The sequence below is a fragment of the Nerophis ophidion genome, linkage group LG21, assembly GCF_033978795.1.
Source record: "Nerophis ophidion isolate RoL-2023_Sa linkage group LG21, RoL_Noph_v1.0, whole genome shotgun sequence".
NCBI classification, from domain to species: Eukaryota; Metazoa; Chordata; class Actinopteri; order Syngnathiformes; family Syngnathidae; genus Nerophis; species Nerophis ophidion.
In genome coordinates, this window is record NC_084631.1 from 24,760,638 (window position 1) to 24,785,637 (window position 25,000).

Below are 25,000 nucleotides of genomic sequence, written 5' to 3' on the forward strand. Positions count from 1 at the left end.
TGAGAGGAAGGAGGGTCAGGGGGCAAGGGTTCATCATTTTGCAATGCTGAAAATGATGGAAAGCGCCACTCGACATAGCAACTGGCACTGTGGTGAACGCTGGAGTTTCCACAAAACACATTTTAAGATATTTAACACTACTGCCATCTGGTGGCTATAGTTCACCCTCTAATTTTTCACGTTTCATTTGTCAGATAAACCGTGACAAATGAGGCCAAATTAATCCCTTTCCCACTGTAATTGGTGTAAATAAGGATGGGGTCCATAGCAAAATTGTATTAAAAAAAAAAAAAAAAAATATTTATTGGCCGTCAGCCAAGAAAAATCCATAAATTAGCAGCTCTGTTTGAACCCTCCAACCGGAGGGTTCAAAATGTAGTAAAAAAGTAGCGGCTTATAGTCTGGAATGTACAGTTCTTATGAATATGGTTCTTAATTAAACTGTCAATAGTATTAAAGCGTAAATGGAAATACAGCTTCACCATGTTAGTCATAATTTTTGCGCTTAAAAAACGTATCTATGACTTTAGCTGAAGACTTCTTCTGTTTGTTTGATATCGTCAATACTGCCACAAGGGGTGAAAAACTGTATTACAACTGAGTCCCACTGCGGCCCATACAGACCACAGCTGACAATCCCATATTTTTGGCGGCCCTCTAGGGGGCGCTCGCCCCCCAGTAATGTTAAATCTGTACAATCAATTAGCATGTTGGGTGGGTGTGCATTTAAGCAGGGTGTGTTTAGATGTACAAACACGGCGCGATGTAGAGATGTCAGACGGCGACTACAGACCAGTCAGCGGATATTTTATGGAGTATTATATTACTTAATTTTTTAAAGAGGATTCATTTTGGCGTGGAAGTGAAGTGAAGTGAATTATATTTATATAGGTCTTTTTTCTCGAATGACTCAAAGCACTTTACAAAGTGACACCCAATATCTAAGTTACATTTAAACCAGTGTGGGTGGCACTGGGAGCAGGTGGGTAAAGTGTCTTGCCCAAGGACACAACGACAGTAACTAGGATGGCAAAAGTGGGAATCGAACCTGCAACCCTCAAGCTGCCGGCACGGCCACTCTACCAACCGAGCTATACGCCCCAGTAGAAGACTGTTGAAGCGCGGTATAGGTGGTCTTGAGCAAAGTGCATTCAAGTCAAACGAACTTAACTCATTAATGTGCGTGTAGTCGAAGAGACAATATTGATTTTTATGGTGTTGCTTCCTTATTTGTCAATATTTCAAACTGATTATCAGTTCCTACCCGTGACTTTTTATGCATGTGTGGGTGTGTCGAGATTACCCTGGTCAGCCAGATCTAAAAAAAATACAGATGAAGGTATCATTGGTCCTGAATTTTAACGGAACCGGTACCAAAATATACCATTACTCAGTATACATCCCTAAAACTGACTGTTGTTTTTTCCCTCCTCAGATGACGCACACCATCGCCAAAACATACCAGCCTCTCAAACCAGGGTCGGTTTTGTCTTTCCAGAACGCTGCCCTTGGTAGCGTAGGTAAGTTACCATACACGCAATTTACCACCGCAGCCTACAAGCACAATAATAAACATTGTGCTAATCCAGTGGATGGCAACCCAAAATGTTGAAAATGTCATATTGGACCAAAAATACAAAAAACTAATTTGTGTCTGGAGCCGCAAAAAATAAAAAGCCCTATATAAGTGTTATAATGAAGGCAACACAAGAGGCAACTGTCTATATTAGTTATGTTAGCCTACCATCAAAAGGACTGTGTGTCGCAGGCTGACGCAAATCTTTGTTGATAGAAACATTGAAATGTAATATTTATTCTACAACATTGGAAAACATAAGTAAAACTTCTCAGAGGGTCATATAACTTCTGGAAATGACTGGCTTAGAATGCCCAAAGGTATAGATGTGTGTCCAAGTTAAAGGAAACTGTGGGGTGTCTTCTAATGGATTCATTACAATCTTTGCAAGCTGGGTAACGTTTGCTGTGGTCTGGAACAACATGGCACACAAACAGCTATCAGAAATGCAGCCAATATTACATACAGGTAATGTGCCAGGAGACATGCAAATATAAACAAAAGAAACACAAAAGACGTAAGTAAAGGAAATTAAATGAGCTCAAATATACCTACAAACAAGGCATAATGATGTAATATGTACTAGCCTAAATAGCACGTTAGCATGGATTAGCTTGCAGTCATGCACTGACCAAATATGCCTGATTAGCACACCACACAAGTCAATAACATCAACAAAGCTCACCTTTGTGCATTCAAGCACAGCATATAACGTTTGGTGGACAAAATGAGACAAGGAAGAAGTGGCATGAAACACGTCTTTCTGTGGCAGCGTCCGAGAAAGTTGTAAATTTAAACAAACTATGGTGAGTTCCAGGACTGCTGAAATTAGTCGGACAAAACGGAGCTCTCATCAGGGAAGGATCAACACAGTGAGCTTTTTAACAATTAGGAAGGTTTGTGTCATGTTGGTCCTCCTCCAGAATCCATATTCAAACAAAACATATATTTGGTCCCCCATCTTTTTCTATTTTCAAACATTTTAGAAAAAGCTCCAAAAGAGCTGAGGGTTGCCGACCCTTGGGTTAAATGAAGAGTCTTAATCAAAAGCAAACTCTCCTCCTATTAAGTTTTGACCAGTTGAGGAAATGTGAGCCATGCCAACGCTAGCAAGGCTGTGACTGTCAGCTGTAGGATAAATAATGCAAACCCTCTCCCCACTGTGGAAATAGCTTACGAGACGACCCCCAGCTCAACTCTGCCATGGGGTGCACAGTGTGGGGTCACTGCTCTGTTAGCCTTTCTATGGCAGTGTTTTTCAACCTTTTTTTGAGGCCAGGCACATTTTTTTTCATTTAAAAATCCGGAGGCACACCACCAACAGAAAACGTAAAAAAGTGAAACTCCACCAGGTCGTCGTGCCTTATTTTGAGTTTGTTGGTGTTTTCCTGTGTGTAGTGCTTTACTTCTTGTCTTGCGCTATTTTGGTGGCCCTTCCTGTTTTGTTGATGTTTTCCTGTAGCAGTTTCCTGTCTTCCTTTGAGAGCTATTCCGCACACCTGCTTTGTGTTAGCAAGCAAGGCTATTTACATTGTTGCCATCCATCTTTGTGTGGACATTGTTGATTGTCATGTCTTGTACGGATGTACTTTGTGGACACCTTAAGTTTTTGCTGTCGTCCAGCATTCAGTTTCTGTTTACCTTGTAGCCAGTTCAGTTTTACTCTCATTTTGCATAGCCAATGCCTTTTCCTTTCCCTTTTGTTCATTTTTGTTTTAAGGATTACATACCTTTTTTACCTGCACGCTACCTCCCGCAGTGGTCTGCATATTGGTCTCACAACAAACCATCCTCTGGGCTTCACGGTGGCAGAGGTGTTAGTGCGTCTGCCTCACAATACGAAGGTCCTGCAGTCCTGGGTTCAAATCCAGGCTCGGGATCTTTCTGTGTGGAGTTTGCATGTTCTCCCCGTGAATGCGTGGGTTCCCTCCGGGTACTCCGGGTTCCTCCCACTTTCAAAGACATGCACCTGGGGATAGGTTGATTGGCAACACTAAATTGGCCCTAGTGTGTGAATGTGAGTGTGAATGTGAGTGTGAATGTTGTCTGTCTATCTGTGTTGGCCCTGCGATGAGGTGGCAACTTGTCCAGGGTGTACCCCGCCTTCCGCCCGATTGTAGCTGACATAGGCGCCAGCGCCCCCCGCGATCCCGAAAGGGAATAAGCGGTAGAAAATGGATGGATGGATGGACAAACCATCCTTGTCTCACCCGACAATTTCCGACTTTTACAAAGCAATTAACTACCTGCTGCCACCTACTGACATGGAGTATTACACGGTCACCCTGCCGAGTTTTACACAGCACAGACACTAAGCAACGGCACATTATTTGCAGATTATAGTTATTGATTTGCAAAAAATATTTTTTGGACCAGTTAGGTGAAGTTGCATAATTTTCACAATATCTCACAATACACTAATGTGCTGCGGCACAGTGGTTAAAAAACACTGTTCTATGGTTCTAATCATACAGGGGGCATTTAGAAACAACACCCCACAGTTCTCCTATTCAACAGTCAGTAGTGAGTTTTGCCATTTTAAGCTATCACATAGGTTTCTTTGCCCTCCAGAATTGAAGCAGTTTCTTAGCAACCGGCGGCGGGACGCCCACATGAACTGGTACGAGTCGACGTCCGACTTGGAACAGGAGGTGGAGCGGTGCGGCGCCAGCGGCTGGAGAGTCAGTTCTGTCAACGAGCGCTTTGAGATGTCCACCAGGTACGGCACGCTTTGTTTATGACCACAAGCCCACTTTGGTCAATAAGCTGACAGCGCTAATGCAAGTCTTTTCTTTAGTCTGCCAAGGTTTATCGTGGTTCCTCAGAAGGTTCTAGACACCGAGCTGAAGAAAAGCTTCGCCCACTTCAACGACGGACGCATCCCTGTGAGTCTTAAAGACTATCAGACCACGCAGTCTGATAGTTTATATATCAATGATGAAATATTAACATTGCAACACATTTTTAGTTTACTAAATTGCAATTTTAAATTTCCCGCGAAGTGTCGTGTTGAAAACGTCGCGGTATGATGACGCGTGCGTTTGACGTCTCGGGTTGTAGCGGACATTATTTTCCAGCCCGATCCAAGCTATAAGTAGTCTGCTTTAATTGCATAATTACACAATATTCTGGACATCTGTGTTGCTGAATCTTTTGCAATGTGTTCAATTAATAATGGAGAAGTCAAAGTAGAAAGATGGAGGTGGGAAGCTTTTAGCCTTCAGCCACACAAACACAGCCGGTGTTTCCTTGTTTAAAATTCCAGAAGGTGAAACTTTACTATGGAGCAGAGCGGTCAAGCGAACATGGATCCCGACCACATTTCAACCGGCAGTTTTCGGTGAGAAAATTGTGGTAATAAGTCGGCTCTTAGCGGAGACATCAGCGGAGCTTCCGTCCTGCTGCAGCTGCGTGACTTCCCTCAGAGACACTCGCGGTCAACACACCCGTGGCCACACCCCTCCGACTCTCAGGTACTATTTAATCTCACTAAAACACTAGCAACACAATAGGCAGATAAGGGATTTTCCAGAATTATCCTAGTAAATGTGTCTAATAACATCTGAATCGCTCCCACTGCAATCGCCTTTTTTTTTTTTTTTTTTTACTATTTTTTTTCTAGTCCTTCACTCTTGATTTCCTCATCCACAAATCTTTCATCCTCGCTCAAATTAATGGGGAAATTGTCAATTTCTCGGTCCGAATAGCTCTTGCTGCTGGAGGCTATGATTATAAACAATGTGAAGTTGTGAGGAGCCCCACAACCCGAAACGTCAGGCGCACATCGTCTGCTACTTCCGGTACAGGCAAGGCTTTTTTATTAGCGACCAAAAGTTGCAAACTTTTGCGTCGATGTTCTCTACTAAATCCTTTCAGCAAAAATATGGCAATATCTCGAAATGATCAAGTATGACACATAGAATGGACCTGCTATCCCCGTTTAAATAAGAAAATCTCATTACAGTAGGCCTTTAAAGATGCTGTGACAACCCTGCAAGAAATCTATAGCTGCGTTTCCATTGCTGTTTTTCGCAAAATAAAAGCAATATTTCTATCATTTCGACAAAGTACATTTGCGACTTGCAGGTGTTTCTATTGAAGTCTGTTTTGCGGCATGAGCTGTAGTTCTCGTAAAATCTCATCCCGCGAGACTCCAGTTTCAGGAAGATTATTATGGGCCTGCTGCTATGCAAGCAGCCCATATTATTATTTCTCATATTTGAAACTTTATTATTCTTGTTACGCACATTTCTCTAACGCTTAATACGAGACGAACCGGTCAACGAACCCCCACATATGTTATACTGTCGGAAAGGTCTGGTTCGCGTAGACGGCGATACTTTAAGTTGGGAACATTTATTTTTACCATAGCGATGCTAGTCCGAAAACGAAATGCTATGGGCCAATTAAATAGTTACACAACCTTTATGATGGCGGATATTGCCAGCAGAACGCGGCAACCTGCAGGATGACCTCCTTTTGTAGCTCAGCCATACTTTCAAGTAGCTCGGTGCTTAATGTCTCATTTTGTTCACACACTTGTGTACTTTAACCCCGGCTAAAGAGTTTTGACGGCCAATGTTTGGTTTTGGATTGATCGCCATCGGAAGGAGGCGAGGGCCTTCGGACTTCCTCCAGTAAAGCAGATGGCGTACTCTCTAATTTACTAAAGCGTACAGTAGAAGCCCTGAAAATTTGCTTTTCTTTTATGGCTCTGTCATGTAGGGGTATAACGGTACACAAAAATTTCGGTTCGGTACGTACCTCTGTTTAGAGGTCACGGTTCGGTTCATTTTCGGTACAGTAAGAAAACAACAAAATATAAATTATTTGGTTATTTATTTACTAAATTTGTAAACAATGGCTTGATCCTTTTAACATTGGTAAGACTATAATAATTCTGCCCACGTTAATCCACATTAAACTGCCTCAAGTTGTTGCTTAGATGAAATAAAATGACACAACTTTTTTTCTACATATAAAAAGTGAAACATTAAACAGTTTTAAGTCAACTCATCATGCTTAATTGATTACAGCATTGGGGAAGCCTGTAGTTAAATTTTTATTATGTACGTAAATGTTATATATTTGTCAACATGTGATAGCAGGGACCCTGCCATTCAAAACTAGGCTGCTACATTACTAATGATTAATGTAACTATAGCTGAAAAATAGTACAATAGCAATAGGAGAGACTATTCATCCCTGAACACCATGGAGTTCATGTAGGCTTAATGATGCACTTACATTATTATATGCACTATCAGAGACAGAAACTCTTCATTTAACATAATGTCCTTTTTTGCTGCTTCAACACACCTCGATCAACACTGTCCGTAACACACACACACACACCGCAGAATGAGCTAACGTTACGCTAAAAGCTAATTAGCCTTCACCTCAAACCAGGACTGCGAGTTTGTTTCTAGAAGGTCAACAGTCTCATAGTGATGTTTAGAAAGCAGTTGACTTGGAAATGTTTAGTATAATTCGGGAAGAGTCCGTTGCTCCCCTGCTAAACACCTATCTGCTGGACGCTGAAGCGCTGACGACATGCGCTCTGAATACGCACTGCTGATTGGCTTGTTATCGCTACGGTTGTAACCAATCAGATGGTTGTGTGGGAGGGACAATGCTGGGTGCTGTGGAGAAGAAAGAGGCAGATTGGAGCGGAGCAGCTTAAGACTTTAGCATAGGCGGCTACTTCATATGTTCGTTTGGAACTCGTTTGGTACTCCTCCGCACCGAACAGGAACCCCCCTACCGAAACGGTTAAATACAAATACACGTACCGTTACACTCCTACTGTCGTGTTTCGGTGAAAACGTCGACACATGTCCTTTCTTAGAAAATGTCACTTTTATAGAGGTCATGTGTCTCATTTGGCTTCTGGTGGCCCTCAAAGCCAAGAAAGTCGGCTAACTCTCTCATTGACTCCAAAGTCAAGATGTCGGCGCCAAAAACCACAAAAACACCAAAATTCTTATGTTCCTACTCCCTTTAACTCAGCCATTTCTCCACTTTTTCATCTGATTTCCGCAGCCATACACCTCTGAGTCATATAACTTGGTATATGAAACAGGCTGAATGTTATCATGCTATCATTAGCACACATGCTAAGTGTTATAATTTTTATGTAAACATACTACTGTTTTAGGATAGCTCTGTGGCTCATTTTGTACAGTTACACCTAAAACTCACGGATTCAGACACTCGGCACCATCTAATACAGGGGTGCCCACACTTTTTCTGCAGGCGAGCTACTTTTCAATTGATCAACTCGAGGGGATCTACCTCATTTATATATATCATTTATATTTATTTATTTATGAAAGAGACATTTTTGTAAACAAGTTAAATGTGTTTAATGATAATACAAGCATGTGTAACACATATAGATGTCTTTCTTTCACAAAGACAAGAATATAAATTGCTGTATTACCTGATTCTGATGACTTGCATTGATTGGAATCAGACAGTAATGATGATAACGCCCACATTTTCAAATGGAGGAGAAAAAAAGTTGTCCTTTCTGTACAATACCACATGAAAGTGGTTGGTTTTTGGCATCTAATTCATCCAGCTTCCATACACTTTACAAGAAAAACATTGGCGGCAAATTCCGTAGCTTGCTTGATTGACATTCACGGCACCCGAGGGTCTTGTGAGATGACGCTGGCTGCTGCCAGTTCATTATTATGAAAAAATGACAGAGAGGAAGGCGAGAAACACTTTTTATTTCAACAGACTTTCGCGCCGTCCCTTCCGTCAAAACTCTAAAGGCCAACTGCACATTTCCTATCTTCACAATAAAAGCCCTGCTTCATGCTGCCTGCGCTAACAAAATAAGAGTCTCGGAAAGCTGGCGTGCACATCACTTGTGCACGCCAGCTTTCTGAGGGATCGCTTGTGCACGCCAGTTTTCCGAGACTCTGTATTTAGTTAGCGCAGGCAGCATGAAGCAGGGCTTTTATTGTGAAGATAGGAAATGTGCAGTTGGCCTTTAGAGTTTTGACGGAAGGTACGACGCGAGAGTCTGTTGAAATAAAAAGTGTTTCTCGCCTTCCTCTCTGTCATTTTTTCATAATAATGATCTTGTGGCAGCCAGCGTCATCTCACAAGACCCTCCGGTACCGTGAATGTCATTTAAGTGACATCTTGGTGAAGATTGCTGATCACAAATTTTTAGGTCTATTTTTTTTTAAAGCCTGGCTGGAGATCGACTGACACACCCCCCGCGGTCGACTGGTAGCTCGCGATCAACGTAATGGGCACCCCTGATCTAATAAGTATGCCGGCTTCCGGCAACCCCCAACCAGAGGTCCAGAGCATAGATAGCAGGCACATCTAAATTTCCGCAGGAATTTTATAGTTAGATTAGCTGTCGTCGTGATCTCAATAGAAGACGAAGGTAGTGGGTGATTGCTCAAAGGCAACGTCCTCAAGCCCCCCTCAACATTTTTCGGGCAATATGGGTTTCTACGAGCCTGCGGGTGAACCTCTATCACCGGGAAGGAATCCACAAGTCTCGCTCGCCCCGGCCGACCGATTGGATGCGAGACGGAGACTAGTCTGCCCTAGTTGTCTTGCACCTGTGCCCCGCTGGATCGGTGTTTCGGTGATGCGAAAAAAGTGTTTCCATCATGCTTTTGCGAAACACTTCGAGATCAAAATGTCTCAAAAAAACACTTTAAGAGAGCACATAGATGTTTTAGCGATGTTTTTCAAAGTAAATACAGCTTCACCACTTTAGTCATAATTTTTGCACTTAAGAAACTTCTCTGACTTTATCTCCAGATTTCTCCTGTTTGTTTGATGTCGCCATTACTGCCAAGAGTGGTGGAAAAGTGTGTCACAACTGAGTACCTCTGCAGCCCATATGGACCACAGCTGACAAACACATACTTTTTGATCCAACACTATGGTTAATAAACGTTGTATTAAAGTATGAAATGACTATGTGTTAAACATCTTTAACAATAACTTCTAACAAGTCGATGCCATTAAAGATCGATTATTGACGTTTTTTTCTTCTGGATGGACTGCAATTGCAATGTTGCGTTATATAGGCCAGGGCTCTGCAACCCGCGGCTCTTTTGCACCGCCTTTGTGGCTCCCTGGAGCTTTTTCAAAAATGTATGAAAATGGAAAAATATGTTTTTTGTTTTAATATGGTTTCTGTAGGAGGACAATCATGACACAAACCTTTTAAATTGTTAGAAATCTCACTCCTTATATTAAACATGCTTCAATGTTGAGAGTATTTGGCGTGCGCCGTTTTGTCCTACTAATTTCGGCGGTCCTTGAACTCACCGTTTTGTTTACATGTATTACTCCCTCCGACGCTGTCACAGAAAGACATGTTTTATGCCACTCCTTTTTTTCTCATTTTGTCCAAAAATGTTTTATGCTGTGCGTGAATGCACAAAGGTGAGCTTTGTTGATGTTATTGACTTGTGTGAAGTGCTAATCAGACATATTTGGTCACTGCATGACTGCAAGCTAATCCATGCTAACTTGCTAATTAGGCTAGAATTATGATGCCCTGTCTGTAGGTATGTTTGAGGTTATTTAATTTTTCTGTGTACTTCAATTATATTTGCATGCCACATGACACATTATCTGTATGTAATATTGGCTGCATTTCTGATAGTTGTTTGTGTGCCATGTTGTTCCAGACCACAGTAAACGTTACTTAGCTTGGAACATCGTAACAAATCCATTAGAAGAAGACAGCCTGCCATTTCCTTTAACTTAAGCACACACAACTACGGGCTTCACGGTGACAGAGGGGTTAGTGCGTCTGCCTCACAATAGTAGTCACGGTTCGATCCCGGGCTCGGGATCTTTCTGTGTGGAGTTTGCATGTCCTCCCCGTGAATGTGTGGGTTCCCTCCGGGTACTCCGGCTTCCTCCCACTTCCAAAGACATGCACCTGGGGATAGGTTGATTGGCAACACTAAATTGGCCCTTGTATGTGAATGTGAGTGTGAATGTTGTCTGTCTATCTGTGTTGGCCCTGCGATGAGGTGGCGACTTGTCCAGGGTGTACCCCGCCTTCCGCCCGATTGTAGCTGAGATAGACACCAGCGCCCCCCGCGACCCCAAAGGGAATAAGCAGTAGAAAATGGATGGATGGACACACAACTACACCTTTGGCCACTCTAAGCCAGTCTTTTCCAGGAGTTATCTTACCCTCCGAGAAGTTCCATCCATCCATCCATCATCTTCCGCTTATCCGAGGTCGGGTCGCGGGGGCAGCAGCCTAAGCAGGGAAGCCCAGACTTCCCTATCTCCAGCCACTTCGTCTAGCTCTTCCCGGGGGATCCCGAGGCGTTCCCAGGCCAGCCGGGAGACATAGTCTTCCCAACGTGTCCTGGGTCTTCCCCGTGGCCTCCTACCAGCTGGACGTGCCCTAAACACATCCCTAGGGAGGCGTTCGGGTGGCATCCTGACCAGATGCCCGAACCACCTCATCTGGCTCCTCTCGATGTGGAGGAACAGCGGCTTTACGTTGAGCTCCTCCCGGATGGCAGAGCTTCTCACCCTATCTCTAAGGGAGAGCCCCGCCACCCGGCGGAGGAAACTCATTTCGGCCGCTTGTACCCGTGATCTTATCCTTTCGGTCATGACCCAAAGCTCATGACCATAGGTGAGGATGGGAACGTAGATCGACCGGTAAATTGAGAGCTTTGCCTTCCGGCTCAGCTCCTTCTTCACCACAACGGATCGATACAACGTCCGCATTACTGAAGACGCCGCACCGATCCGCCTGTCGATCTCACGATCCACTCTTCCCCCACTCGTGAACAAGACTCCTAGGTACTTGGAGTCCTCCACTTGGGGCAGGGTCTCCTCCCCAACCCGGAGATGGCACTCCACCCTTTTCCAGGCAAGAACCATGGACTCGGACTTGGAGGTGCTGATTCTCATTCCGGTCGCTTCACACTCGGCTGCGAACCGATCCAGTGAGAGCTGAAGATCCCGGTCAGATGAAGCCATCAGGACCACATCATCTGCAAAAAGCAGAGACCTAATCCCGTGGCCACCAAACCGGATCCCCTCAACGCCTTGGCTGCGCCTAGAAATTCTGTCCATAAAAGTTATGAACAGAATCGGTGACAAAGGACAGCCTTGGCGGAGTCCAACCCTCACTGGAAACGTCTTTTCCAGGAGTTATCTTACCCTCCGAGAAGTTGTATTAATGTTTTCCAATGTTGTAAAAATGTGTAGAATAAATAGATTAATGAAGATTTGCATCACGTAGTCATTTTGATAGTAGACTGATACAACTAATATGGACATTTACATCATGTGTTGCCTTCATTATTACACTTATTTAAGGTTTTAATTTTTTGCCGCTCCAGACAGATTCGTTTTTTTGTATTTTTGGTCCGATATGGCTCTTTTAACATGTTGGGTTGCCGACCCCTAGACATAGGCAAATGCAAAAAAAATCCACACACGGGCAAGGAGGGTTTTTTTTTTCAATGCACCAGATTTTGGCACAGTTTTGACGCAACACAAGTACTGCAAAAGATGTTCTTAAAAATATGACTTTATCCTCCACAGCGTTGGTGCTGGCGACACCCAAGGGGCAGCGACCTCCTGCGAATGTCCAGCTTCCAGAACAACATCTACCACGAGAAGGACGACATCAGGTGCACAACTTTTCTGTCCGCCACCTAAGGAGACATTATTATTTCACTTCACAGACGCTTCACACGTAAACGACAGATCCTTCTCAGTTAGCTCGTGTCTTTTTAGTGTTCTCGGGTGGACTCATCCGGCTCATTTCATCCTCTTGGGAGAGTCATCCTAGTGCCATGTCTGGTGTGTCGGCGAAAGGTTGACCAAGGGCGGGGGGTTGTGTGTGTTCTGCAGGAACCTGGAGCTCATTTTGTTCGGGAGCCATTCCTCCTTGTGTGTGGTCGTGGAGCTGGGAGAAGAGCTGCCGTCGCCGGCCGACATCCAACTGGCACACGGCCGCCTGCGCTCTCTCTGTCTAGGCGGTAAGACACACACACACGCACTGCACAACAATGAACATACAGAAGAGCTTGTTTGTTTGCATTTGTTTATTTGAAGGACAATGTGCAGTGACATTAAAGGCCTACTGAAATGAGATTTTCTTATTTAAATGGGGATAGCAGGTCCATTCTATGTGTCATACTTGATCATTTCGCGATATTACCACACTTTTGCTGAAAGAATTTAGTAGAGATCATCGACGATAAAGTTCGCAACTTTTGGTCACTAATAAAAAAGCCTTGCCTTTACCGGAAGTAGCAGACGATGTGCGCGTGACGTCACCGCTGTGAGGGCTCCTCACATACTCACATTGTTTATAATGTGGGCCACCAGCAGCAAGAGCTATACGGACCGAGAAAGCGGCAATTTATCCATTAATTGGAGCGAGGATGAAAGATTTGTGGATGAGGAAAGTTAGAGTGAAGCACACAAAAAAAGCGACGGCTCCAGGCGGCGGCAGTGGGACCGTTTCAGATGTAACTAGAGACATTCACTAGGATAATTCTGGAAGATCCCTTCTCTGTTTATTGTTTTAATAGTGTTTTAGTGAGAATGTAAAGTCATACCTGAAAGTCAAATGGCTGCAGTGAATGCCAGTGTCTCTCAGAGAAGCCAATGCAGGAGCCAAGATCACAGCTGCCTTTTTGAGCTGCAGGAGGAAGTTGCATAATCCGCTGAAGTCTCCGGTAAGAGCCAACTTAATATCACAATGTTCCCATCCAAAAACTTGCTGGTTGACATAGAGAAACATGTTCGCTTGACCGCTCTGTGTTAAAGCTTCACAACTAACAAAGAAACACCGGCTGTTTTTCTGTGCTAAAGACAGCTGCAATCCACCGCTTTCCACCAACAGCATTCTTCTTTATAGTCTCCATTATTAATTGAACAAATTGCAAAAGATTCAGCAACACAGAGGTCCAAAATACTGTGTAATTATGCGATGAAAAGAGACGACTTTTAGCCGTGTGTGGTGCTGGGCTAATATGTCCGCTACAACCCGAGACGTCACAAACACGCGTCATCATACGCGTCATCATTCCGCGACGTTTTCAACAAGAAACTCCGCGGGAAATTTAAAATTGTAATTTAGTAAACTAAACCGGCCGTATTGGCATGTGTTGCAATGTTAATATTTCATCATTGATATATAAACTATCAGACTGCGTGGTCGGTAGTAGTGGGTTTCAGTAGGCCTTTAAGAAGATGCCTGCACCGGTTTTAGCACCATGCTAATTTCCATCTGTAATCCTTTTATAGGGCATCTAACATCCACAATAAAATTACACAGGATTAAAAATACACAACAATATTAAAATTACAAAATGATAAACACTTTAAAAATGCAAGTACAATTCATAGAGGGTATGTGAATTACAAATCAGTTGGCGGTCAAGTTACAGTATTTTAGCAGCTTCATTTAAAGGCCTACTGAAATAAGATGTTTTTATTCAAACGAGGATAGCAGGTCCATTCTATGTGTCATATTTGATCATTTCGCGACATTGCCATATTTTTGCAGAAAGGATTTAGTAGAGAACATCGACGATAAAGTTCGCAACTTTTGGTTGCGAATAGAAAAACCCTGCATTTACCGGAAGTATGTGCGCGTGACGTCACGAGTTGCAGGGCTCCACACATATTCACATTGTTTTTAATGAAAGCTACCAGCAATAAGAGCAATTCGGACCGAGAAAGCGACGATTTCTCCATTAATTTGAGCGAGGATGAAAGATTTGTAAATTAGGATATTGATAGTGAAGGACTAGAAGAAAAAAAAAGCGACGGCTTCGGGCGGCGGCAGTGTGAGCGTTTTCAGATGTAATTAGACACATTTACTAGGAGAATTCTGGAAGATCCCTTATCTGCTTATTGTTTTAATAGTGTTTTAGTGAGATTTTAAAGATTGTAAAGACATACCTCGAGGTCGGATGGCTGCGGTGAACACGAAGCGTCTCAGAGAGAAGCCGAGGAGCCAAGCTCACAGCTGCCTTTTTAACAGCTGCTGCAGGACGACGAATAATCCAATGATTTCCCCGATAAGACATATATCACAATTTTCCCATCCAAAAACTTGCTGGTTGACGTAGAGAAAACATGTTCGCTTGACCGCTCTGTGTTAAAGCTTCACAACAAACAAAGAAACACAGGCTGTGTCTCGGTGCTAAAGGCAGCTGCAATACACCGCTTTCCACCAACAGCATTGTTCTTTATAGTCTCCATTATTAAATGAACAAATTGTAAAAGATTCAGCAACTCAGATGTCCAAAATACTGTGTAATTACGCCTTGAACAGAGATGACTTTTAGCCGTGTTTGGTGCAGCGCTAATATTTCCTAACAGTCCTTGACGTCGCGCGTACGCGTCATCATTGCGACGTTTTCAACAAGAAAGTCGCGGGAAATTTAAAATTGCAATTTAGTAAACTAAAAAGGCCGTATTGGCATGTGTTGCAATGTTAAGATTTCATCATTGATATATAAACTATCAGACTGCGTGGTCGGTAGTAATGGGTTTCAGTAGGCCTTTAAGAAGATGCCTGCACCGGATTTAGCACCATGCTAATTTCCATCTGTAATCCTTTTATGGGGCATCCAACCTCCACAATAAAATTACACAGGATTGAAAATACACAACAATATTAAAATTACAAAATGATAAACAGTTTAAAAATATAAGTACAATTCATAGAGGGTATGTGAATTACAAATCAGTTGGCGGTCAAGTTACAGTATTTTAGCAGCTTCATTTAAAGGCCTACTGAAATAAGATTTTTTTATTTTAAACGGGGATAGCAGGTCCATTCTATGTGTCATACTTGATCATTTTGCGACATTGCCATATTTTTGCAGAAAGGATTTAATAGAGAACATCAACGATAAAGTTCGCAACTTTTGGTTGCGAATAGAAAAGCCCTGCATTTACCGGAAGTATGTGCGCGTGACGTCACGAGTTGCAGGGCTCCACACATATTCACATTGTTTTTAATGAAAGCTACCAGCAGTAAGAGCAATTCGGACCGAGAAAGCGACAATTTCCTCATTAATTTGAGCGAGGATGAAAGACTCGTGAATTAGGATATTGATGGTGAAGGACTAGAAAGAAAAAAAAACGACGGCGTTTTCAGATGTAATTAGACACATTTACTAGGATAATTCTGGAAGATCCCTTATCTGCTTATTGTTTTAATAGTGTTTTAGTGAGATTTTAAAGATTGTAAAAACATACCTCGAGGTCGGATGGCTGCGGTGAACACGAAGTGTCTCAGAGAGAAGCCGAGGAGCCAAGCTCACAGCTGCCTTTTTAACAGCTGCCGCAGGACGACGAATAATCCAATGATTTCCCCGGTAAGATATATATCACAATTTCCCCATCCAAAAACAAGCTGGTTGACGTAGAGAAACATGTTCGCTTGACCGCTCTGTGTTAAAGCTTCACAACAAACAAAGAAACACCGGCTGTGTCTCGGTGCTAAAGACAGCTGCAATACACCGCTTTCCACCAACAGCATTGTTCTTTATAGTCTCTATTATTAAATGAACAAATTGCAAATGATTCAGCAACTCAGATGTCCAAAATACTGTGTAATTACGCCTTGAACAGAGATGACTTTTAGCCGTGTTTGGTGCAGCGCTAATATTTCCTGACAGTCCTTGACGTCACGCGTACGCGTCATCATTCCGCAACGTTTTCAACAAGAAACTTGCGGGAAATTTAAAATTGCAATTAAGTAAACTAAAAAGGCCGCATTGGCATGTGTTGAAATGTTAATATTTCATCATTGATATATAAACTATCAGACTGCGTGGTCGGTAATAGTGGGTTTCAGTAGGCCTTTAAGGTGCAGAAGTATATAAAGTGCAGCAGTTTTTATCAAAGTGCACCTGCAGTGCAGTGGAACATCCATTTACAAATTCATGAACATGGTTCGTAAACTGAAAAGTTCATATAGTGAAGTCAGTTCCCCATGGGAAACGATGTAAACGGTAATAATTGGTCCGAGCCTCAAAAAAAGTCCCTAGTTTAGCAAAAAAAAAAGAAAATGCACACATTGAAGAAGGGTTGTACGGTATTCCGGTATTAGTATAGTACCGCAATACTAATTAATCATATTCCGTACTGCATGTATAACGCCTCTAAAAAGTACCGGTCCTTTTTTTGTTTATTTTTTTAATATGTATTAATAAATAAATAAATAAATGGGTTGTACTTGTATAGCGCTTTTCTACCTTCAAGGTACTCAAAGCGCTTTGACACTACTTCCACATTTACCCATTCACACACACATTCACACACTGATGGAGGGAGCTGCCATGCAAGGCGCCAACCAGCACCCATCAAGAGCAAGGGTGAAGTGTCTTGCTCAGGACACAACGGACGTGACAAAGTTCGTGCTAGGTGGGATTTGAACCAGGGACCCTCGGGTTGCACACGGCCACTCTACCACTGCGCCACGCCGTCCCTATATTATGTTTATAAACTCAGGAAATATGTCCCTGGACACATGAGGACTTTAAATATGACCAATGTATGATCCTGTAACTACTTGGTATCGGATTGATACCCAAATTTGTGGTATCATCCAAAACTAATGTTAAGCATCCAAAAAGAAGAAGAATTGATAATTACATTTTAACAGAAGTGTAGATACAACATGTAGAAGATAAAGTAAGCAGATATTAACAGTAAATGAACAAGTAGATTAATAATTAATTTTCTACCACCTGTCTTAAATTATTTTGACAAAATAATAGGATGGAAAAATTACACAATATGTTACTGCATACGTCAGCACCTAAATTAGGAGCTTTTGTTTGCTTACTCATTAATAAATGACATGTTGTCTTGTATGTTCACTATTTTATTTAAGGAGAAACTTGCAATAAGAAACATATGTTTATCGTACTGTAAAATAAGGCCAATAATGCAATTTTTTGTGGTCTTCTTTATTTAGACAAGTATCGAAATACATTTTGGTACTGGGACAACACCACTTTGAAGACAGTATGAATGTACTTAGAACTGGGGCGATCCCAAATTCCGCTTGACTATATATTGACCTACAAGTTATTGCCGATAAACGATATTATTGGCATTATTTTTTGAGACCAAATCAACCACTGATGTGATGATGACAACAATGCATGTATATCCTTTCAAATGCAATAAACTTGTATTTCTCATGTATTTTAACGTTAGAAATGGAATGAAAACATTCAAATCCCCAAGTTAAGTAAAACAAATAATAAAATATACTTTGTCTTTTAGCAAAATGTTGCACTTGAGTAAAAATTACAACCAAAAGCAATACAATATCTTAATCAAGCAATGTTTATTTATATAGGCCTAAATCACAAGTGCCTCAAAGGGCTGCACAAGACACAACGACATCCTCGATTCACAGCCCACAAAAAGACAAGGAAAAACTCACAACCCAGTGGGACGTCAATGTGGATGACTATGAGAAACCTTGGAGAGGACCTCAGATGTGGGTGACCCCCACCCCCTCTAGGGGAAACCGGATGCAATGGACGTCGAGTGGGTCTAACAAACTCTTGAGGAGGGAATGGGGGTGGAGGCTCAATAATACAAAACCATAACAGTACATAAAATGGCTAAATAAAGTATTGACAAACACATTTGGGGGTCGGCACGGCTCGGTTGGTATAGCACAGAGGTGTCCAACTAATTTTAGCTCACGTGGGCTGAACTATCAAAATTATGGCATTCAAACTAAAAAATAATGACAACTTCAGATTCTTTTTCTTTGTCTTACTTTGGCCAAAAATAGAACAAACACATTCTGAAAATACTACAATAAAAATATAGAAAAAAATACCGGCAGTGGTAAAGTTTAGATCCATGAAGGAAATACGAAAGTGAATGGATGTTTATACATAGAAAAAAATGTTTTTATGAACTAAGTAAAGTTTATGACAACCTTTTTCCAAAACACAATATATAATGTGAGATATAACAGGATAATGCATACATTTATCATTTGTTTTCAAAACGGTTACAAAAAATTGGAACCCCAAAAATGTACTATGGGACCCTATTTTTATGACTTGATGGGGTCCTTGGGACCCCATTTTAAAAATTCCTAGCGCCAACACTGATTGAGTATTGGCGCGTGCAAAACAGCAGCAGGTGGCTGTGGCCTGCGGGCCGGTTCTGATACAAATCAAATAACATCCCGAGGGTCGTAGATAATTCATTCTTGACTTTGGGGCGGCATAGCTCGGTTGGTAGAGTAGCCGTGCCAGCAACTTGAGGGTTGCAGGTTCGATTCCCGCTTGTGCCATCCTAGTTACTGCCGTTGTGTCCTTGGGCAAGACACTTTACCCACCTGCTCCCAGTGCCACCCACACTGGTTTAAATGTAACTTAGATATTGGGTGTCACTATGTAAAGCGCTTTGAGTCACTTGAGAAAAGCGCTATATAAATATAATTCACAAAAATTCACACTTTGACACAAAGGGTTTAGCGGCCGTACCAGCAACCTGAGGGTTCCTGGTTCGATCCCCGTCTTCTGCCATCCTACTCACGTCCGTTGTGCCCTTGAGCAGGACACTTGGGGCCGTCATAGCTCGCTTGGTAGAGCGGCCGTGCCAGCAACTTGAGAGTTCCAGGTTCAATTCCCGCTTTTGCCATCCTAGTCACTGCCGTTGTGTCCTTGGGCAAGACACGTAAAGTGCCACCCACACTGGTTTAAATGTAACTTAGATATTGGGTTTCACTATGTAAAGCGCTTTGAGTCACTAGAGAAAAGCGCTATATAAATATAAATTCACTTCACTTCACCCTTGCTCCTGATAGGTCGTGGTTAGAACCTTGCATAGCAGCTCCCGCCATCACTGTGTGAATGGGTGAATGTGGAAATGGTGTCAAAGCACTTTGAGTACCTTGCAAGTAGAAAAGCGCCATAAGTATAACTCACTTATAACCAATTTACAATCTCTTAACAAACACAACATCAGCTGTAAGCTGAACTCTCAACACACACAAAAGTCTCTTTTGGTGCACTCCAAAACGTTAAAGGCCTACTGAAACCCACTACTACCAACCACGCAGTCTGATAGTTTATATATCAATTATGAAATATTAACATTGCAACACATGCCAATACGGCCTTTTTAGTTTACTAAATTGCAAATTTAAATTTCCCGGGAGTTTCGTCTTCAAAACGTCGTGTAATGATGACGTGTACGCAAGACGTCACAGGTTTTTAGGAAGTATGAGCGCTGCGCACACACACAGCTAAATGTCGTCTGCTTTAACGGCATAATTATACAGTTTTTAGGACATCTGTGTTGCTGAATCTTTTGCAATTTGTTCAATTAATATTGGAGAAGTCACAGTAGAAAGATGGAGTTGGGAAGCTTTAGCCTTTAGCCACACAAACACACGGTGATTCCATGTTTAAAATTCCTGGAAGTGAAACTTTCCTATGGATCAAGAGAACATGGATCCCGACCACATGTCAACAAGCAGGTTTCGGTGAGAAAATTGTGGTTAAAAAGTCAGTTCTTACCGGAGAAAAGCTGAGCTTGTGCCGTCCATAGCTGCCGTCGACTTCCCTGAGACACTGCACGTCAAGACACCCTTTAGACTTTCAGGTAATATTAAAATCACTAAAACACTAGCAACACAATAGAAAGATAAGGGATTTCCCAGAATTATCCTAGTAAATGTGTCTAAAAACATCGGAATCCGTCCCAATGCAATCGCGTTTTTTTTTTTTTTCTAGTAGTCCGTCGCTATCAATATCCTCAAACGCGAATCTTTCATCCTAGCTCAAATTAATGGGGAAATTGTCGTTTTCTCGGTCCGAATAGCACTTTTTGTTGGAGGCTCCCATTAAAAACAATGTGATTATGTGAGGAGCCATCAAACATGTGACATCATCGTCTGCGACTTCCGGTAGAGGCAGGGCTTTTTTATTAGCGACCAAAAGTTGCGAACTTTATCGTGGATGTTCTCTACTAAATCCTTTCAGCAAAAATATGGCAATATCGCGGAATGATCAAGTATGACACATAGAATGGACCTGCTATCCCCGTTTAAATAAGAAAATCTCATTTCAGTAGGCCTTTAACAACCATGTTGTTATTTTTACCGTTTGTTGGTGAATATTTGTGGCGTGCAAGGGAGAAGAGGAGATAAATGATGATGATGAATACAGAGAGAGAGAGAGGTCGAGAGAGGAGTGGCGGAGAAGGATCCTTGTTCTTTTGGGGTTCCCACTTCTTTCATCTTTTTGTGTTGGTGCGACTCGGACCAGGCTGGGCTGCACTCAGTCCTCGCTGCACCGGGAATCTGTCCAGCGTGCCTTGTTTTCGGCAGCGCTTTAAAATTAGCCTGTAATGCCCCATGATGTTGTCGTAAATGTGCCGTACTCCTCGCAAATAGTCCTTTTTAAGTCCACAGCAAATCCCTCCTTCTTCATAGGCTGATTTATTGGCTTTTTGGACCATTTTGAGTAACAATATAGACCAGTGGTTCTCAAATGGGGGTACACGTACCCCTGGGGGTACTTGAAGGTATGCCAAGGGGTATGTGAGATTTTTTTTTTTTTAATTCTAAAAAATAGCAACAATTCAAAAATCCTTTATGAATATATTTATTGAATAATACTTCAATAAAATATGAATGTAAATTCATAAACTGTGAAAAGAAATGCAACAATGCAATATTCAGTGTTGACAGCTAGATTTTTTGTGGACATGTTCCATAAATATTGATGTTGAAGATTTATTTTTTTTTGTTAAGAAATGTTTAGAATTAAGTTCATGCACGGTGGAAGAAGGGTTAGTGCGTCTGCCTCACAATACGAAGGTCCTGCAGTCCTGGGTTCAAATCCAGGCTCGGGATCTTTCTGTGTGGAGTTTGCATGTTCTCCCCGTGAATGCGTGGGTTCCCTCCGGGTACTCCGGCTTCCTCCCACTTCCAAAGACATGCACCTGGGGATAGGTTGATTGGCAACACTAAATTGGCCCTAGTGTGTGAATGTGAGTGTGAATGTTGTCTGTCTATCTGTGTTGGCCCTGCGATGAGGTGGCGACTTGTCCAGGGTGTACCCCGCCTTCCGCCCGATTGTAGCTGAGATAGGCGCCAGCGCCCCCCGCGACCCCGAAAGGGAATAAGCGGTAGAAATGGATGGATGGATGGAATCCAATTGGATCTCTATTCCAATCCCCAAAGAGGGCACTTTAAGTTGATGATTACGTAAATGTGTAGAAATCTTTATTTATAATTGAATCACTTGTTAATTTTTCAACAAGTTTTAATTTATTTTTATATGTTTTTTTCCAAATAGTTCAAGAAACACCACTACAAATGAGCAATATTTTCCACTGTTTTACAATTTAATGACATAGTGCTGTATTTTACTTCTTTATCTCTTTTTTTCAACCAAAAATGCTTTGCTCTGATTAGGGGGTACTTAAATTAAAAAAATGTTCACACGGGGTACATCACTGAAAAAAGGTTGAGAACCACTGATATAGACAATACTTGACATAATGAAGGTGATAAAGTTCACCAAACGTGACCAGGTTCTGCCTCATTGGTATCAGTTCTTACCTTTTGCGTAAATCACTGGAAATCTTGGTTACAACTGTTTTTCAATGCCTGTGGATGAACTAATGTTGACATGATTACTTTTCTGAATTCATCGTCAACAGTTTATCATTGGATGTTAAAAACTCCCACACAAAGTTGTTGTTTTTGTCACACAGACACACAACAGCACATTCCTCATCTGTGGCAGATGACACAAACACACACACACACACGCGCGCTATAAAAATGAGTCACTGCTGAAAGAACTAAACCGCGCAGAAAAGCAAGGCAGATAGTATCTTATCTCATTCACATATAATCTACTTAATCTGCTTATTTTATCTACTGTATAATGCAGTGGTTCTCAACTTTTTTTTGAGTGATGTACCCCCTGTGAACATTCTTTTAATTCAAGTACCCCCTAATCAAAGCAATGCATTTTTGGTTGGAAAAAAAAGAGATAAAGAAGTAAAATACAGCACTATGTCGTCAGTTTCTGGTTTATTAAATTGTATAACAGTGCAAAATTTTGCTCATTTGTTGTGGTGTTTCTTGAACTATTTGGAAAAAAAGATTTAAAAATAACTAAAAACTTGTTGAAAAATAAACAAGTGATTAAATTATAAATAAAGATTTCTAGACAAAGAAGTAATCATCAACTTAAAGTGCCCTCTTTGGGGATTGTAATAGAGATCCATCTGGATTGATGAAATTAATTCTAAACATTTCTTCACAAAAAAAATAAATCTTTAACATCAATATTTATGGAACATGTTTATGAACTTACATTCATATTTTGTTAAAGAATTATTAAATAAATATATTTATAAAGGATTTTTGAATTGTTGCTATTTTTAGAATATTTAAAAAAAATCTCACATACCCCTTGGCATACTTTCAAGTACCACCGGGGGTATGCGTACCCCCATTTGAGAACCACTGGTATAATGTACAGTATTTTGTATATTGTTTTGTATATTGTACAGTATAGCCAATTTTTTTATTGGATAGTTCAGGGGTGCCCGCACTTTTTCTGCAGGCGAGCTACTTTTCAATTGACCAACTCGAGGGGATCTACCTCATTTATATATATCATTTATATTTATTTATTTATGAAAGAGACATTTTTGTAAACAAGTTAAATGTGTTTAATGATAATACAAGCATGTGTAACACATATAGATGTCTTTCTTTCACAAAGACAAGAATATAAGTTGGTGTATTACCTGATTCTGATGACTTGCATTGATTGGAATCAGACAGTAATGATGATAACGGCGTGGCGCAGTGGGAGAGTGGCCGTGCGCAACCCGGGGGTCCCTGGTTCAAATCCCACCGATTATCAACCTCGTCACGTCCGTTGTGTCCTGAGCAAGACACTTCACCCTTGCTCCTGATGGGTGCTGGTTGGCGCCTTGCATGGCAGCTCCCTCCATCAGTGTGTGAATGTGTGTGTGAATGGGTAAATGTGGAAGTAGTGTCAAAGCGCTTTGAGTACCTTGAAGGTAGAAAAGTGCTATACAAGTACAACCCATTTATTTATTATTATTTATTATTTTCAAATGGAGGAGAAAAAAAGTTGTCCTTTCTGTACAATACCACATGAAAGTGGTTGGTTTTTGGCATCTAATTCATCCAGCTTCCATACACTTTACAAGAAAAACATTGGCGGCAAATTCCGTAGCTTGCTTGATTGACATTCACGGCACCCGAGGGTCTTGTGAGATGACGCTGGCTGCTGCCAGTTCATTATTATGAAAAAATGACAGAGAGGAAGGCGAGAAACACTTTTTGTTTCAACAGACTTTCGCGCCGTCCCTTCCATCAAAACTCTAAAGGCCGACTGCACATTTCCTATCTTCACAATAAAAGCCCTGCTTCATGCTGCCTGCGCTAACAAAATAAGAGTCTCGGAAAGCTGGCGTGCACATCACTTGTGCACGCCAGCTTTCTGAGGGATCGCTTGTGCACGCCAGTTTTCCGAGACTCTGTATTTAGTTAGCGCAGGCAGCATGAAGCAGGGCTTTTATTGTGAAGATAGGAAATGTGCAGTCGGCCTTTAGAGTTTTGACGGAAGGTACGGCGCGAGAGTCTGTTGAAATAAAAAGTGTTTCTCGCCTTCCTCTCGGTCATATTTTCATAATAATGATCTTGCAGCAGCCAGCGTCATCTCACAAGACCCTCCGGTACCGTGAATGTCATTTAAGTGACGTCTTGGTGAAGATTGATGATCACTAATTTGTAGGTCTATTTTTTTAAAAGCCTGGCTCGAAATCTGACACACCCCCCGCGGTCGACTGGTAGCTCGCGATCGACGTAATGGGCACCCCTGGGATAGTAGTCCATTTATTTCAATTCTTAGTTTTATCTTTATTACTTCTTGTGTAATTTATTTTTATCCCATATTTATTCCCACCACCGCACCTTAAATTGAAGTCCTTAATCTCGTTATATGCAAATATAATGACAATAAAGTCCATTTTATTCTATTTTTGATATAAAATCATTTTTGTACATTTGTGGTACACTGTATATATATTTATATTGTACTGCTGCCACTTACATATTCTGCACTGAATGCCAGATTTTACCTTGTTCCTATTGTCTTAAAAAAATGTCCCCAAGTACCACCTCGGAGACTACTTTGCTCTCCAAGTACCGCCATAACGACTGACATTAAAGTACAGTAGCATAGTACGCCTAAGTATTCGTTAAAAACAAGGCAGAAATTGTATTTAACAAGTATATTTTACGGACTATACAGCGCACCAGCATATAAGCCGCACCCACTAAGTTTTAGGGAAGAAAATTATATTTCCATATATTAGCCG

General features: G+C 41.6%; 1 protein-coding gene across 4 annotated transcripts in view; it reads left to right on the plus strand.

The window, feature by feature from the left end:
* The window catches only part of mtmr11 (myotubularin related protein 11), a 101,336-nt gene that overhangs the window by 58,040 nt on the left and 18,296 nt on the right, over positions 1 to 25,000 (plus strand). For all 4 annotated transcript variants that reach the window (XM_061882330.1, XM_061882327.1, XM_061882329.1 and 1 more), the window contains 5 exons: positions 1,436 to 1,520; positions 4,148 to 4,295; positions 4,374 to 4,461; positions 12,149 to 12,237; positions 12,461 to 12,588. In XM_061882330.1, the coding sequence (XP_061738314.1) occupies positions 1,436 to 1,520; positions 4,148 to 4,295; positions 4,374 to 4,461; positions 12,149 to 12,237; positions 12,461 to 12,588 (538 nt within the window). The remainder of the gene's footprint in view (positions 1 to 1,435; positions 1,521 to 4,147; positions 4,296 to 4,373; positions 4,462 to 12,148; positions 12,238 to 12,460; positions 12,589 to 25,000) is intronic.